Source organism: Dipodomys ordii, unplaced genomic scaffold, assembly GCF_000151885.1.
Source record: "Dipodomys ordii isolate 6190 unplaced genomic scaffold, Dord_2.0 Scaffold7, whole genome shotgun sequence".
Classification (NCBI taxonomy): domain Eukaryota; kingdom Metazoa; phylum Chordata; class Mammalia; order Rodentia; family Heteromyidae; genus Dipodomys; species Dipodomys ordii.
The window spans coordinates 19,199,952-19,216,555 of NW_012267223.1; the positions used below are offsets into that span (position 1 = coordinate 19,199,952).

The following is a 16,604-nucleotide window of genomic DNA, read 5'->3' on the forward strand; positions in this document are numbered from 1 at the left end:
CAGCAGTATGGCCACTGACCTCTCAGGTTTTCATGACTATACTCTAGGGCTCTGCACCTTTGGCAGGTGAGGCTACTAGAGAAAGTTCTGTCAGGATTAAAAATGCAATTTGTAGCAGGTGGACAGCAAAGGAGCGGTGATATAACCATCATTTCTCTATGAGAAATGAAATTCTGAAGGATTCTGTCTGAATTCTTCCTTGACAGGTGTGTGATGCAGTATTTAAGATTTTTTTTTTTGGTCTTTTAAAGTTCTCCATTATCACCTCCCCAGCTGGCCACGCACCCCCTTCTCCACTGGTACCGCCCAGCCACACAACGGGCAACGCTCTCCTCACAGGGCCTGTTCCCTTCCTCAATCTAAATTCAAAATGGGGAAAAATTGCACTTGAGATTAATCATCCATTTTATTTTATTTTATTTTGTCATGTGCTCACAGCATCTTTCTCTCCTCTCCCTGGCAGGTCACAGACATAAATTAAAAATAAAATCTACAAGGAAAATAATTTATAAAAAGCACTCCCAGGCTTGCGCCTTCTATTCCTACTGCTCAGTTTGGAACCCCCTCCCCCACAGGGCAGGGAAATCAGTGATTCCCCCCCACCCCCCCAATCTACTCCTGCTGGTCTGGAGTAGACAGTACTCCAAAGCTGGGCAGAGGTTGACGCAGCAGTGGCAAAGCCACACACACAGACACTGTGGTCTTGGAGCTAACTGGCCACCGTGGCACTCGCATTCCTTCCCTCTTTCAGGATGTTCTCCGACAGCCCAGGTTAAGCTGGGACTATGGAGACACAGCCGATGGCCAAGACCCTGGTGCTAGGTGCCCTCAGCCACCATTACATGCACTTCTCATTCTAGAAAGAAACCCCAACAAGCAAGCAGACAAGACCTTGAAACAGAGGAGAAAAGCCTCAAGTGTTCACACAGTAACACGGAGTCTTTATGGCAAAGAGAACATTTAGCAGCTTTGAATATTGGGGCATCTCCTTTTTACTCAACACAGGCATTCTAGACCCTATAGGTAAAATGGGGCACAAGCCCCAGTTTAAAAAGTAAAATAAAATCAAAGCGCAAGAAATTCTAAGGACTAGTTTTTCTCTTGGTGCTGGGTTTTGTAGGGATTTTTCTTTTTTTTTTTTTCCCCCAGTGACAAGCCCAGACCTGAGGGAAGAGGCCCAGTGTTGTGCTCAATACTGCTGGCAGGTGGCTGCACCGGCATCTCCCTGAACATCATCCCCTGCCTTGGTTCAGCCCCTGAGGAGGAAGCTGCAGGCCCATCACCCTACTCCTGAGAGCTACAGGCAGCTAGTGAGGGTGCGGACCACAAACTCAGGGTGCAAGTGGGAGCGGTACAGTATTTCCATGCAGGCTCTGATGGAGACCGTCAGACAACCTCAGCTCAAGAATGGCTGGAGGCCGGATGGAGGCGGCAGTGACAGGGTAGCAACTGACATGCTTAGTGTTGGGACTGTGGCAACATGGCCTCATTACCTTTTTCTGTCCCTCTGCCCTCTGGCCTGAAACCAAGCCAGTGTTGGGTCCCCACAGATTCCACTTAACTGAAACGTTACAAGTGACTTCCCAAGAGCTCTCCTCAGGGATGCCAAAGCACAAGGAACAGTAAGAGTTAAAACAGAAAGAGAAAAAAAAAAAAGCCTCCTCCCTGGCCCCTCCTCTACCTGTGTACCCACTCTTGGATAAAATGGGGTTTATCACACCAGTCACTCAAACCTGCTGCCTAGAATCCTGGCCAAAGCCCACCATAACCTTCCCTTTGATTTTCTAACTGCTTTGATTTTTGAAGGGCTTCCTTCCTTCCTTTCTTCCAGGAATGACACTTGTTACCACTTTTCCTTTCACAACTCTTTTCCATCCCCTTGGTTACCTCCACTCTACATAGCTGTTCTACCTCCAGCAATGCCAGCACTACTCTTCCCTTAAAGAAAGGGGTAGAGTGGGGACCCCAGCCACCCAAATGGTCTGGTCACTTCTACCCCAGAAGGGAAGCTGCATGAGACAGCGCCTGCGCCCACCTCTTCCTATGCACTGACCCGCAGTCATCCCATCTGAGAAGATATATTGGATAAGAAGGCATTGATGTCCCCACTGTCGGTCCAGGTCCAGGCCCAGCCCTTCTCCAGCTTCGGTCATAGTGAGTGCCCACCCCCTACCCACCCCAGCTCACTTCCTCCTGTCCTTTGGCTTCCTCTCCTGCCTCCGGGCCTGTTGGTCAGCCATAGTGCGAGGAATGAGGAGGACACTGCCGTCCCCAGCATACTGGAGCGCATACTGACTAGGCGAGTAGGGCCTCCCGTTCTCATCCCGCAGCCGCCCAAACACCTCCTGGTACAGGCTCTGGACCTTCTGCTTCATCTGACGCAGAGATCGCAGGAACTCCACTTTCTCCCGCAGCAGTCGGGCCTTATCACGCTGCAGGTCCTCAACATCCCGCTCCAGGTTCAGGATCGTGTCCAGCTTGCGCTTGCGGCAGTTCTGAGCAGCCATCTTGTTCTTGCCCCGACGCCGGATGTCCCGGATGAGGCTCAACTGGGCCTCGCTCAGCTGATATTTGGACAGCAGCTGGTTGAATTCCTCTACAGGCAGGTTGATAATTTTGTCGTTGGTGAATGGTATCTTCATGGCTCTGGCTCGGTGCTCATCCCGGCTCATCTGTTTGTCCAGGAAGTCAGCCTGTTTCTCCTTGCTACCTTTCTTGAGGGTGCTGGGTGGTGGCAGGTCAGCAGAGTCAAGGGCACTGGGTGCCATGTTGTACGTGTGGTTGTGACCCACATGCTCCAAGTAGGGCAGGCAGGAGAGCTGCGACGGATCCTGGTAGCTCATTCGGCAGAACTTGGAATACTCAGGCTGGTAGCCCACTGCGCCCTCACTCTCTTCCAGATCCAGGGTCTCAGAGTCAGAACTGTAGCCAACAGCACCTTCCTCCGAAAAGGAGGAAGAGGCAGAGGAGGAAGCAGAGGAAGAGGAGGAGGAGGAGGAAGAGGAGGAAGAAGAGCTGCCCTCAGAGCTGCTCAGGGAGGAAGGGCTATGGCTAGAATCTAAGGAGAGTCCTGAGTCAGAGTCAAACTCCTCCTCGAGTTGGGAGGCCTGCACAGGGTTGAAGCCCTCCTCAATGGCCAGGTCCATCAGGCTGATCTCATCCAGCATGGCTTCATCTAACAAGCCCCCCAAAGGGTCAGGCAGTTCTGGGCCTGCTGTGTCATTGGCTGTGCCATTGAGCTGGGGTGGAAAGAAGAGCCCTGCCAAGTTGGTGGAGCCGAAGGTGGAGTTGAGGCTGGTGGAGTTGCTGGGAACCAGCGGGAGCAGTGTGGAGCTGCCAGCCACAGGCAAGCTCTCTACCTCAGGGCTGAAGAGTGAGAAGTCCTGGCCGCAGCCCCCCAGGGATGCCTGATGCAGGCTGACATTCTGATTGATGGGAGTGTTGGGAGCAAGGCTGTAGTTGGTGCCCAGGGGGTCTCCAGAAGGGGCATTGTACAGAATTTCACTGGCTGATGTGTTCACTTCCATGGCCTAGAAGGGACAAGAGCACCAGAGTTCACTAGGAGCAGACTCCTCCCAGGGCTCCCACCTTGCAGGCCCCTAACCCGAAGCGCAACTGTCTGGACACAACAACAACAGATTGGACAGCAAAGTCTAGGGTCAGTTCCTGGCCCCAGTTTGGACCCTGTGAGGCCCAGCAAGGATAGTTCCTTCCTGTGGGTTTTACTCCAGTTACAGGAATGACCAGCCTCTATTTGCGTGTGGCCAGATACCCCTATTTTCGAGAGAGAGGGAATCAGCACCAAGAACTTGGACTTGAGTCAGAAATTTAGCTGCGCAGCTTTTGTGTGATCACTGCCATGTCACCTGACATCTCTGACCCTCAATTTCCTCACACTTCAAATAACAAAGGAGACTGCAGTCTAGCTTAGTAGTGCTTGCCTAGCAGACACCTAGGGTTCAATCCCTAGCATGACAAAAAAAAAAAAAAAAGTAATAATTATATGATTAGGAGAGCAAAGGGAAATGAGGATGGCCATAAAGCACTATGTGAATATCACCCAAGGGATGGGCTGAATTAGAGGAAGAAGGCACACCTACAAGGCAGGCCCTACTTTAGAAGGCCTTTTAACCCAACCCCACTTCAACTGTACCTTCCCCACACCCCAGGAGATAACCTGGATAGGTTACCTCTCAGTATCCCCACTGTCCTGTAGGCCAGCCAAATGAAGCGTTACCCTGTACTTAGAGGTGCAGATAACATGCTGGGACACACTACAGGAAAGCCATCAGGTTACGCTGTTCTGATAACCTTACCTGCATTTCCATGATGGACATGAGATCTTGCCACTGCTGTTCCAAATCAAATGGCGACTCTGTCCCCGTCAGGAGAGGAGACAAGAGGCTGTTCTGAAGAGCTGGGGACTCACTCTCACTAGGCACTGCTTCTGTGATGCTGGCAACATCTGCTGGGAACTAGACAGCACAAAAGGCATCGGTGAGGAAGACCACCTTCGGCTTTCCTCACACTGGTATCATCACATGGTCTTCTTCTGAATTCACCCCCAGCAGCCAAGTCAAGGTCAGAACCCAGAGCTGGTCCTGCGGACAACTATGGAGGGACACACCAGGTGCAGGCCACCCTGCTGGCTCAGTGGGCTCCCTCTGATCCTGCATACTTCGGCGTATTTCCAAAAGGGACAGGTGGCCTCTAGCAGCCTAAGGCCATCCAGAGACAGGATTTTCTGGTCCTCCAACTAGGCAATTTTTTTTTTTTTTAATTTTTTGGTCATGGGGCTTGAACTCTGGGCCTGGGCGCTGTCCCTCAGTTCTTCAGCTCAAGGCTAGTGCTCTACTGCTTGAGCCACTGCACCACTTCTGGCTTTCTGGCGGTTAATTGGAAATTAAGAGTCTCATGGACTTTTCTGCCAGGGCTGGCTTTGAACCGCGATCCTCAGATCTCAGCCTCCTCAGTAGCTAGGATTACAGGTGTGAGCCACCGGCATCCGGCCCAACTAGGCATTTATGGCAACAGCATCTGTAAGTCTGGCTGGCCTGGGCTCCGGCTGACTACGGAGACTGCTACCTCTTCCTCAGCAATGCTGCAGCCTGTAGTTACCTTCCTGTTTCAACTACTGATAGATCCTGAGTCTCAGACACAAAGGAGAAGGGGAGAGTCCTTAGATAAGCACCAAGATGCTAAATGCTTTGCCTCCTCTGTGCTGTCTATTGCCAAAGCCTGGCACCTGTGAACCAACTGCCATCCCCTTCCCATTATAGAGCCCCACTACTGTGACTTTGTATTCCTCAAAGCCAAAAAAATTCAGGTCCATCCACAGACATAACCCTCCTCTAGGGGAAGGGAAGAAGGACTTCAGCCTTTAAGTGTGAGAGAGCAGGTAGCAGAGAGGCCAGTAGCAAAGGCGCCAGTACCTGTGCAGTGAAGCTCTCCCCAGTCTCTCCGTCCACTAGCAGGTCTCGGGCCAGAGCTTCCGCACCCTCGCCTGCCCAGGTGTCCTCCTGCTCTCCTCCATCTCGAAGTTCCTTATCCACATCCTGTTCCTTCTGGCGATGACTGTAGTCAAAAACCTCACGCCCAGCCCCCAGATCAATATCCTGCCGCCAAAGGATGTCAATCAGATCTATGTCCTGAAAGACAGACCATGATGGCTTTAGCTCTCAAGACCCCAGAGGCTTCTCCTTGTTCTGCTCCTCATGGTCCCTCCTAACGCCATGCCAGTCCTGGGTGGGGCCCCTCCCAGCTCCACACTCTTTACCCTCTGGCTCCTCCACATCAGCAAGGCTTCATTTATACATTTCCAGGGCAAAAGAGAAACAGTAGCAAAAGCCACTAGCATGACTAGCATCACACAGGTCTGAGGGTCTGTGGACTAGAGACATACCTGGGGCCAAAGGGCAGGGCCAACCCACCCTACATAGTAAGAAAGGAGAAGGAAACGTAACACGTCTCTGATTTTGGAATGGGAACCCTGAGAATGTATTTTGTAGAAGGCTGGCCTCAGCAAGCACGGGTGAGCTATGATGCAGAATTGCCGAGCAGTGGGCAGGCTTGCATCAGCCTGTGGTGCCACTGCTTTGCATAAAGGGGTGGGGTGATTGGGAGAGGAAAATCCCTGCATTTCCAACCACCTGATGCAACCAATGACAAGAATAGGCTGTCCCCAGCCCTTCCTCCAGCCATTCCCCCTTCAGAGACTGACAGCAGGAGTAAGCTTGAACACCTACAACTCTTAAAGCCCAGGCTCACCTCAAGATCCATCTCTGTCAGAATCCCATCTCAGCTGATGCTAGCAAGCTGCCTCGATCCCAGGGGAGCCTCAAGCAGTCAAATGATCCTCGTTGGGCACCCACCCCTGCCGAGGGCGGCCCTACTACCTCCCCTCACCACACCCAGCTGCCCATCAGTCAACCCACTCAAGGACATAACCCCAAGCACAGCTCAGCTCCAACCACCACCTTAGACATCAAAATACCTCCCTCCGGCTCTGTCCCATGGCTCCTGAACGGTTCCTGCACCAACTGCCGCCCACATAAAACCCCATCAAGCCATCTGGGCTTCCTATACATGCCACTCCCTTTGGCAAAGTCCTCCCAACAAGCCTGAAGGGACCCTAAAGTGCAGCCTCCCATTCAGAGATTAAGAAGCAGACATGGACTTTCCAGCACAGCATCCTTAGCTCAGACCCACCTCCCTGTCCCTAAGCAGGTACTATACCCCTTCCCACTCAACCCATCCGTTTCCACCCTAAGACCCCTAAAACCTCCCCTAAGTTCCTCTCCCTTCAATCTCCCATCGCACACCAACCTGAGCAGGAGCCCTGGACCCAGGAACAGAGGGGGGCTGGGCCACCCGGTGACCAGCCAGTAAAGAGTTAAGGGGCTGGTTGCCTTTGGCATGGCCCCCACCACTGTGAGAGCTGCGGTCCAGGCGGGTCATGGTCTGGGAGAGGAGCCCCAGGGCAGCCGGTGCCGGGAAGCCGGACCGGGGGCTGCAAGGAGCTCTTGGCTTTCAGGGAGCACACCAGGCTGCAAGGGTGGCCCCTTGCTAGCTCCAAGGGGCCCGAGGAGGGTGCCCCGCCCGTGCTGCTGCCTGGGCGGCCCAGCCCAGCCCCCTTCCTCCATCCTGGAGCAGCCCCCTCCCACCTCACAACCCCAGTTCCACTCAAGCGCCCAGCAGCCCCCACCCTGAGCTCACCGCAGAGGCTGCAGTGAGACGGGACTCCCACCCCATGCTCCGTGCTCACGATGCAGAGGAAAGCAAGCTCCCTCCTGGACCTATCCTCCCGCTCCTCCCTCTCCCCCTCCCCACGCCCCCCAAACTTGTTACCTAGGCTGCCGCAAGGAGCCAATCCCCTCCCCCTCCCACCCTGCAGGTCACTGCTGAGGCTGCAGAGAGCCAATCCCCTCCCCCAGGTCAGCAGCTGGGCTGCGGAAAGAGCCAATCCCCTCCCACTGTCGTTACCTAGGCTGCGCCGGGAGCCAATCTCCTCCCCCAAGTCTCCGCTGGAGATGCGGATGGAGCCAATCCCCTCCCACCGCCTGTTACCTAGCTGCAGATGGGAGCCAATCTCTGCACCAGGGCAGCTGGAAAAGCTGCCGCAAGGAACCAGCCCATCCCTGGGCCGCCTCCGTCTCCTTGAGGAGATGCACCCAGGGGCGGGCAGCCCCACCCAGCCCAGTCAGTCAGCTGGGGTGGCGCAGTGAGCGCCCAGGGGGGAAGGGGTGCCATTCTCCGCCCTCTTGTCGCATCTCGCTTCCCCAGCCCACTAGAGACTGGGCAGACACTCCTGCAGTTTCACCCGGAAATTAAATTCTTTGCTGGGAAGGGAAAGGAGTTTTTTCTATTCCTTAGGAAGGAGGTAGCCAGTTCCCAAGGCCAGGGCTCACAAGCCAGGCTGAGCAGAAACCTAATGCACTCAAGCCAAATAAAAAAGGGCAAAGGCAGGAGCTTTGTCACCCTAAAGCAGGCCAGACTGGAGGAAAGGGGAAAGCCATTTTTTGCCCAAATGTAACAATGCCACAGTGCTGGCCAGACCCAAGACCAAACGGACAGACAATACAATTCTGAAGCCCAGCACAGGAACACATCCTGGCCACAAATATGCCTCCCACTTCCCCTTTCACTTCAGCTTTTTGTCGTTTTTAAGTTCTCTGCCTGACCCCTGGCCAGCATCTCTCCTTGGGGGAGGGGGGAGGGTGAGGGGAAGCCCCTGACAGAATCAGAATCACATCTCGGACTCCAGGATCAGTTTCTCAGGGGCAACTCAGTTCACTCTCCTCACTGCTGCTCTCCTGGAGCCTAAGGTCAGGTCAGAAAAGACAGTGTGTTCTCCCTGGTCACAACCTGCTCCTAGCCTGCAAAGAGCTGTAAACAGGCCACCCCCTGGTCTGGGCAGAGTGCCAACCTCCAAGGGAATCCTATCCTGACAAGGGCCTAAGTAATGGCAGCCATCGAACAGGCCTGGCAGTGGGGGAGCACTACCACCCCAGGGATAATACCAGCTCCAGCAGTGCCTGTCACATGCTCTGGACCTGGGTATTTTTATCCCAGAGTTGCTGAAGAAATGTTGTTCTAAACACATCATAATCTCTCCCCCCACTTTCCCAGCCTGGGCCCTTCATGCTGACCTACTCCACCTCCCCCAAAAAGTGGCGAAGGCCTGAGGTTAAGGAAAGCATGACTACTCAACGCCAAGAGAGTAGAGAAGTGGGGCTCAAAGTCCTATCCCACTCTGGCGCCAACCCACTGCGATACATCCAAGACATCCCACATCTATCCCAGAACTTCCTGAAGGGAGAGTAGCAGAACTACCACCTCCCCTCAAGGTTCCCAAAAGCTCTGTTCCACACCCCCTGGACATACTCCGGAGAAGTGACCAGAGGCCAGAGCATACTTCTTCAGCTAAGACTGGAGCTGGCTTGAAGGGCAGGGGATAGGAAAGCAGAAGAGGGGTGAGGCTCCAACCAGAATTGCAAGAATCTAAGAGACTGAAATGCAAGAGATGCTCCTGACTCCCATGATCAGATAATCCTAGCTTCTCTCAAAGCAGATCCAATAACAGCCAGCGGAGCAGAGAGCAGGTTTCCCAATCTCAGCACTATTGGCAACGGGGCGGGGGGGGGGGGTTCAGATAAACCTGCAGTTTGGGAGCTGTCCTGTGCTAGTCAGCAGCAGCATTGGCCTCATCAGTTAGATACTAGTAGCACACCCCCCCATGTGACAACCAAAATTGACGCTACATAATATACCACCTATTCCCTGAGGGGCAAAAAATCATCCCCAGATGAGGATCAGGGACTTAAAACAAACCATATTCTTTCCCAGTTACTTACACTCAAAGAAGTGAGGTCAGAACAAGCTCCCAAAGCAGGGCGTGGCCAGACTTGGTGGGCAAAGGGAGTCAACTTGAGCATAACCAGCTCAGAGCCATCCCAGAGCCACATAGCATCTTCCTCCCTAAAGGCCAATGGAATGCAGTGGGCCTTTTCACAAGCTAGGTGATTAGTGCAAGCAGTTTTATCACATTAGGTGACAAAAGGATAGGCCTAGCCATCTGCATTATAGAAAGCAAGAAACTGCATCCTTTCTGCCAGGAAAGGCAGTCAACCACAAGACAGCAGCAAAGGTAAAGATCACTTCTGACAGCTCAGGGTAAGCTGACCTAGGAAGCAGAATACAATTCTCTTGTAGCTTCCAGCCTTTTCTGCCTTATTCTCTGCAGTGGACTCTGGCAAACAATAGGCGCCTTGGCCTCTACTGGCCACGAAGAACTTATTCAAGTCTTTTCACTGGCTCAGGCCCAGAAGAACTGAGCTATGGGGACCTTACAATAGGCCTGACCATTGGAGAGAACTTTAGGGTACAGTATGCAAGTTTGATGTGGGGAAGAGGTACAAGGCAAGAACTCACACAGTATTTGTCTTAGCAACAGAGATACGCTGCATCAAAACCCATCACAACATGGCCCTCCCCCCTCAGGCCTCCAGCAGTCAAACTGAAATACAAGCAGTAAACACCCAGGCATGTTCTAGGCACCTCCCACTGTCCTGACAGTACATTTAAAGATGGGTCAATGGTTCTACACAGGGAAATGCTCCCAGCCCCCAACCCTAAAGCCAGACCCCTCAACCCATTCCTAGCCAAACTTTGTGCCTAAGACACCCCACCCTCCCCCACAATCTATAGACCTCAGTGCTAAATCCACAATGCTACAGAACCAGGCTTTATCCTCCCATCCCCCCCAGATCTCACCCACCCACCTACCACAGGGCCACTAACCTCTTTGGTTAAGTCTCCACTGACTGGAGGGGCTACAGCTCCCAAATCCTCCAAATCTTCACTGAATCCCTGCTCCGTTTCGCTTTCTCGCACCCCGTTGTCTGGGCCTGTCACATCTTGGAGGCCACTGGAACTCTCGAGGGCGAGGCCTGAGTTGGGCTGGCTGCCGGAGACAGACCCCTCCGGGTCCCGGTGAACCAGCCAGGCATTTACTTCAGTAGTTGGCACCTGGAACCTGTCCAGGGCCCTGACCTGACTGAGGAGCCGCCGGGCAGTGAAGTAATTGTCCAGGTCTATGCTCTTGGGGTGGATACCATAGCCATCCAAGGTATTCCTCAGGTTGTGGAACTGGGTCTGAGTATAAGCAGAGCTGGGCCCCAGGATGATCTCACGGAGTGGGGGGAGCTGTGAAGTCAGGTAAGTATCCACGTCCACCCGCACCCCAATCAGACTCAGCAGAATGGTGAACTGGAGAAGTCCTTCCGTTAAGTATTTCTTCAGAGAAAGCATTGCTGAAGGACCAGAATGTTTATGCTTTTTGGTTTTTAAATCTTCCAAAAGATAAAGCAAGGCCACTGCTCTGCCGCTCCAGCCAGCAGGTCACCCTTCTCAGTGCCAGACCCTGTTTCCCACCCTGACAGAAAACAAGGGCTGAACTCCCTGATGGCCCCAGAGGAAAGCACACCACGTGGAGCCAAGGCCACACTCCACACCACATTCACTTTTCCCTTCTGGACACCTCACCTCTGGAAGTACAACTGATCCTAACCCAGTCCAGGCACTCGGGGCCCACGTGACTTACTGTCTCCACAGTCCACATACAGTCACTTCCTCACTCACATTAGTTGTCCTCTCTGTAGATTCCACTGCAGGCTGTTCACAGGAACAGCTGAACGGTTTGGTTTGCTTTTGTTTTCTTTCTCCTTCCTAAGGTTTATTTTCTTTGGCTGCAGCTACAGGCCTTTTGTCTTGGGTCACAGTGTCCCGCCTCCGCCACACTTACCAGGGGGGTTTCCAGAGAAACCTGAAAAGGGAATCACAAGATCAGATTCCGTGTTTTTCACATCATGACACGGGTAGGAAAACCTTCAAGTAGAAGGTAGGAAACACATTAAAAGGTCACTCTGACAGGAAGAAAAAACACCAAACACTTATATTCTCAGAAATAAAAGCAAATGAAGGGCACATCTAGTAAGCACCAGACCTTGAGTTCAAACATTAATAAGAAAACAAACCCCCACAAACTGTTATGAACAAATCAGCAATGAAGATATTATAACAAAGAATTTCAATTACTGGCTATTAAATTTGCAATTCCCTAAAAAAAAAGTGGCTTGCTTTGTAAGTACACAATGCCCAGGGCATCTTACATATGATCTGATTTACCAATCTCCCTTGCCCTCCCCTCTCCACATTATACGCAGCATGTGCGCACAGGAGCATGCCCAAGCTTGCGCTGGTACTAGGGCTTGAACCAAGGGCCTGGCCACTCTTTCTTTTTTCAATCATGGGTAGGGCTCTACAACTTCAGCCACAGCTCTACCTCCTGCTTTTTGCTGTTTAATTAGAGACAGGAGTCTCATTAACATTTCCTGCCTGGGCTGGCTTCAAACCAGGATCCTTAGATCTCAGCCTCCTGTGTAGCTAGGACTACAGGCCTTGAGCCACCAGTGCCTGGCTCAGCTTCTATTTTTAGCAAAAGTTCATTTCCTATCTTAAAGGAAAGCTGGTTCCCCAAGTCTCAGAAACAAACTGTCTACAATTCCTCTCTCTCTTCCAATTGTAAAGGGGAGGGAGAGATTGTTAAAGGGTACGTTGGAGGGAAAAAAAACAGGAGGACAATGTCCAGGCCACCACTTCACACAAAAGAAAAAAGCCTTTTGTTTTCCCAACTTGGGGATCTAATTTCCTTTTCCTATCACTCCCTCCATGAGAGAGCAAAGGGGAAAAGGGAGGAAAGGAATGGAAGGACCTTCATATGACTGTTCCCACCCAGAATTTGCATAGGGAGCTTTTATCTTCATTCATATGACCTTCTGAGCACAAGCAGAAGGATATGGCCAAGTTCTCAACCCAGATTGCCAAATGGGGAGAAGGTAAATTTGCTTTTTCGTTTCTGCTTTCTACTTGGGCTTCCCTTAATCCCTAAACCACGACAGACTTCTCCTACATCTGCTCTGTAAGGACCCACCTTTCCAACTTTATTCCAAAGGGGACTCGGGATCTACACTACACTACATAATACACTACACACAACCCACCCACGCCTGCACACCCTCTACTCAATACAACTGCAATCCTGAACTCCTGTGTGCCTTACCCTCCCTTTCTCCTGCAATTTACTACTAAAACCTCCCAAGCGTCCCAGAAGTTTATTAAAACAGGACAAAGTTCTTTAAAGATCCGAATTTGGACTAGAGGACCCCACTCGGAGTTCGGTTCCCAACCCTGCCTTGCCCTGGATACCCGAGTCCGGCCGGATCCAAGTCTCCATGCCCAGTCTGGTGCCTCGGCTCCCAGCCTCCTGGAGCACCCGGCGAACAAGTGCGAGTTTCTTGGCCTTGACCCACCCTGAAAGGCGAACCTCACCCCGCCTTCCGTCCCGGTGGCCCCACCCCACTCCCAAGCCCGGGCCGCACACCACGCCTTCGGGCGCCCTCAAGCTTCCCGGGTCCAGCCCACCCAGGAACAGGCTTCGTGGGGCGCCCCGCGGAAGTCTCCGCCAGACCCAGGCCCCGGCTCTTCCAGGGGGGCCCCCATCAGCCGCCCCGCTCCCGCCGCCGGCCCCTCGGCCACAGCTCCCTCCCCTCACCCCATAAGCCTCGGCCTGGCTTGCACTGCACCCCTCCCGTCAGGGACAGCAATGTGCCTGGTACCCGCTGCTGGGCTCTGAATCCGCCGTGGCCGCCACCGCAAGCCCTCAGCCCGAGTCCCGGGCCTCGCCGCCGCCACCGCCGGCCGGCCTGGAGCTCCCAGCCTCCGCTTCCCTCCCCGCCCCCTCTTTCCACCGCACTCGGAAGCCCTCCTCCCACGGGCACCCTAGAAACAGTTCCACCAATCAGCTAGCCGGAGAGGCAACCGTCACCGGATGTGGCTCTGATTGACATCCCGGACAACCCAATAGCTAAGTGTGTCTCCTTCTTCCCTGGTCCGTTTCCTCAAAACAGACATGGCCCAAGACCCAATGGGTGTGTAAACCCGCCCCGTGGCGTGGGTCCGCCAATGAGTGGGGCGAAGGCCGTGGTGTCGGGCATTCTGGACTCCTGGGCCGCACGTTCGCGGCGGGTGGCGTACGGGTTAGGCGTTTTTGCGCACTCTGTAGCTGAGGCCTGAGATCCTAGCACGGGGAAAGAGGAAGAAGTATCGCCTCTGGAACGGCGATTCCCCTTGGATGGTTCCCACAGTGACTTGCAAAAGTCCAGTGAGATCCTTGAGCCCGAGGCGGAGCGCTGAACATGTGGTTCCCATGTTGCCGACGCTCGTGCCGCCATCTTGGGTACTGGCAACGTAAACCGGTGCGCCGGCTTCCTCTCCCTGCAGGCCTGGCGTAGTTAGCGAGTCGGGCGGTCGGACCCGGTGGTACGGACTACCATCGCTTCGTGGGATGTCGTCACATGGTGGCGGGATGTTGACGTCAGAGATGGGGCAGAGTCGCCATTTTTGTCGTCTTGGAACCCCACGAAAAGCTCGCCCCCCCTTCCCTAACCTCTTCTTCCTCTCCCCACCCCCCACTCTCGCAAAGCATAGTCTTGCTTTTCAGGAACTTTCCTAACTCTTCAAAGTGTTCAAGTCCCATCCGGCAATGTTGGTTAACTCTCACTGTTAACCGTGCAGCCCATCATCATTTGGGAAGCCTGTTATATAGACTCAGAGTCTGAGGCCTCTGGACATTCTGATTCAGTAACTTTGGGGCGGAGGCCTGAGCACCTGCCCTCTTGAGTAATGCACATAAATGCCGCTAGTTGAAGACCACATTTAGGAAATCATTGAGTTGGACTTTGCTCCCAGCTGTGAGACAAAGAGCCAATTCAAGTTCTCTTTGGAAGAGTCCATAACCTAGTGGGCTTTTCATTGTCCTTGTGCAATGAGGACAGAGTCTACTAATAGGACAGAGTCTATCTCCAGGCTCTGCTTGGAGATAGAGGCTTAAAATGTAGGGTGGACCACACACAGAGTATAAAGTGCTTTCTCTGGGGTTGGAAAAATGGCACAGTGGTAGAGCGCTTGCCTCCTATACATGAGGCTCTGGGTTGGATTCCTCAGCACCACATAAGCAGAAAAAGCCCTAAGTGGCACTGTGGTTCAAGTGGTGGAGCGCTAGCCTTGAGCTGAAGAGCTGAGGGACAGCGCCCAGGCCCAGAGTTCAGGCCCCACGAACAACAACAAAAACAAAAAAGAACTTTCTCTGCTGTAGATTCACATCAGCATGCATTCCTTGAATCCTTTGTTGTTGTTGTTTTGTCAGTCATGGGGCTTGAACTCTGGGCTTGGGCGCTGTCCCTAAGCTCTTCAGCTCAAGGCTAGCTCTCTACCACTTAAGCCACAGTGCCACTTCCAGTTTTCTGGTGGTTTATTGGAGATTAGAGTCTCTTGACTCTCCTGCCTGGGTTGGCTTTGAACTGTGATCCTCAGATCTCAGCCTCCTGAGTAGCTAGGATTACAGGTGTGAGCCACCAGCGCCTGGCTCCTTGAATTCTTATAAAACTATGGATTCAGAGGTGGAGCTGTGGCTCAAGTGGTATAGCACTAGCCTGGTGTGAAAAAACTCCAGGGACAGTGCTCAGGCTCTTGAGTTCAAGCCCCAGGAACCGTACCAAAAAATTAAGCAAAAAAAAAAAAAAAAACACCATGAGTGCTGAATTTTGTACATTAATAATAGTTAAGGGCTGATAGCATGGCTCAAGTGATAGAGCAGTTATCTATCAAGTGCAAGACCCTTGAGTTCAAATCCTGGTTACCACAAAATAATAACACTAATAATAATTGAAGAGAGTTAAATACATAGACCTGTGAATAGAAATTCCTTCTAAAACTAAGGGTTGGGAAGTAGTAGAGGGAGAGCGCCTGCCTAGCAATTGTTTCAAGACCCTAGTGCAGGGGGGAAAAAAAAAGTTTCCTCCAAAAACTAGATAAAGACTAGGAAGATAGGTCAATGGTAGAGCATTGACTACTTAACATTTTTAAGACTCTAGGTTCAATCCCCAGCAGACACTCCTCCAAAACAATGAAAGAAAAAAATATAATTCCAAGCAGAAATTAAAGGGTGTGGATTTGAAAAGTATGGCTGAGAAAATAGACTATTCAGCCACTAACTAGCAGGAAGCCAGGTGTAGCGAAGCATGACTATACTCAGGAGGATCTTGAGTTCAAGGCAAAGTTAGACTCTTACCCAAACAAAGGAGGAGAGGCCCTAGGGGTATATAACTCAAATGATAAAGCACTTGCCTACCAATCATGTGGTCCTGGATTCAATCCCCAGTATGCAGAAAAACATAATATTGCCAGTGATTAAAAAGGAGAAAGGCAGGGGGCTGGGAAGGTGGCTCAGCGGTAGAGCGCTTGCCTTGCATGCCTGAGACCCTGGGTTCCATTCCCTAGCACCACATAAGCAAAAAGAAAAAAAGCCAGAAGTGGCGCTGTGGCTCAAGTGGGAGAGCACTAGCCTCGAGCTAAAGAGCTGAGGGACAGTGCCCAGGCCCAGAGTTCAGGCCCCACGACTGGACCCAAAAAAAAAGGAGAAAGGCAGGAGGCTAAAGCAAGAATATTGCCTGAATTCAGGATTTCCAGTCTGGGAATTATAACAAGACTCGGTCTCAATGAATTAATTAATCTGGGAGGCTGAAATCAGGAGGATCTCGGTTCAAGGCCAGCTTGAGCATACTCATGAGATCCCTTCTCAATCAAAAGCTACATACAGTGACTTGAATCTGTTATCCTAGCTTCCTGGAAGGCTAGCCCAAAAAGTTAACTTTTATTTTTCAGAGATCCCTTGGTGTCAACAGTTCTTTTTTTGTTTGTTTGGTTTTTGGTTTTGTTTTTTAGTTTTGCCACTTCTGTTTTGGGTTTTTGTTTTGTTTTTTTGTCGGTTGTGGGCCTGAACTCTGGGCCTGGCACTGTCTCTAAGCTCTTCAGCTCAAGGTTAGCCATCTACCACTTGAGCCACAGCGCCACTTCTGGCTTTTTCTTTTTTCTTTTCTTTTTTTTTTTTGCGGGGGGGGGGGTGTCCGGTCCTGGGGCCTGAACTCTGGGCCTGGGCGCTGTCTCTCAGCTCCCCAGCTCAAGGCTAGCGCTCTACCACTTGAGCC

The 16,604-nt window shown here is 52.2% G+C and overlaps 1 protein-coding gene across 4 annotated transcripts; it reads right to left on the reverse strand.

Annotated features, from left to right (window-relative positions):
* Positions 1-243: 243 nt before the first annotated feature.
* Nfe2l1 (nuclear factor, erythroid 2-like 1) lies at positions 244-13,283 on the reverse strand. 4 transcript variants are annotated; one of them, XM_013037879.1, is made up of 5 exons: positions 13,112-13,283; positions 10,300-11,323; positions 5,433-5,648; positions 4,317-4,475; positions 244-3,530 (listed from the first exon to the last, which is right to left on the reverse strand). In XM_013037879.1, exons 2-5 carry the CDS (start codon positions 10,807-10,809, stop codon positions 2,184-2,186), a joined length of 2,232 nt encoding a protein of 743 aa, XP_012893333.1. In that variant the 5' UTR covers positions 10,810-11,323; positions 13,112-13,283; the 3' UTR covers positions 244-2,183. The 4 variants fall into 4 exon arrangements, with proteins under 4 accessions (XP_012893333.1, XP_012893335.1, XP_012893334.1 ...); XM_013037881.1 differs by having other exon boundaries at positions 2,018-3,530; positions 13,176-13,283; XM_013037880.1 differs by lacking the exon at positions 13,112-13,283 and adding an exon at positions 12,766-12,869 and having other exon boundaries at positions 2,018-3,530.
* Positions 13,284-16,604: the final 3,321 nt, after the last annotated feature.

Coding starts and splice junctions, on each gene's coding strand:
- Nfe2l1 (XM_013037879.1), bottom strand. CDS start 10,809: ATGCTTTCTCTGAAGAAATACTTAACGGAAGGACTTCTCCAGTTCACC. Junction 4,476..5,432: donor GGGAGAGCTTCACTGCACAG/GTACTGGCGCCT, acceptor TGTGCTGTCTAG/TTCCCAGCAGATGTTGCCAG. Junction 3,531..4,316: donor TGTCCATCATGGAAATGCAG/GTAAGGTTATCA, acceptor TGTCCCTTCTAG/GCCATGGAAGTGAACACATC.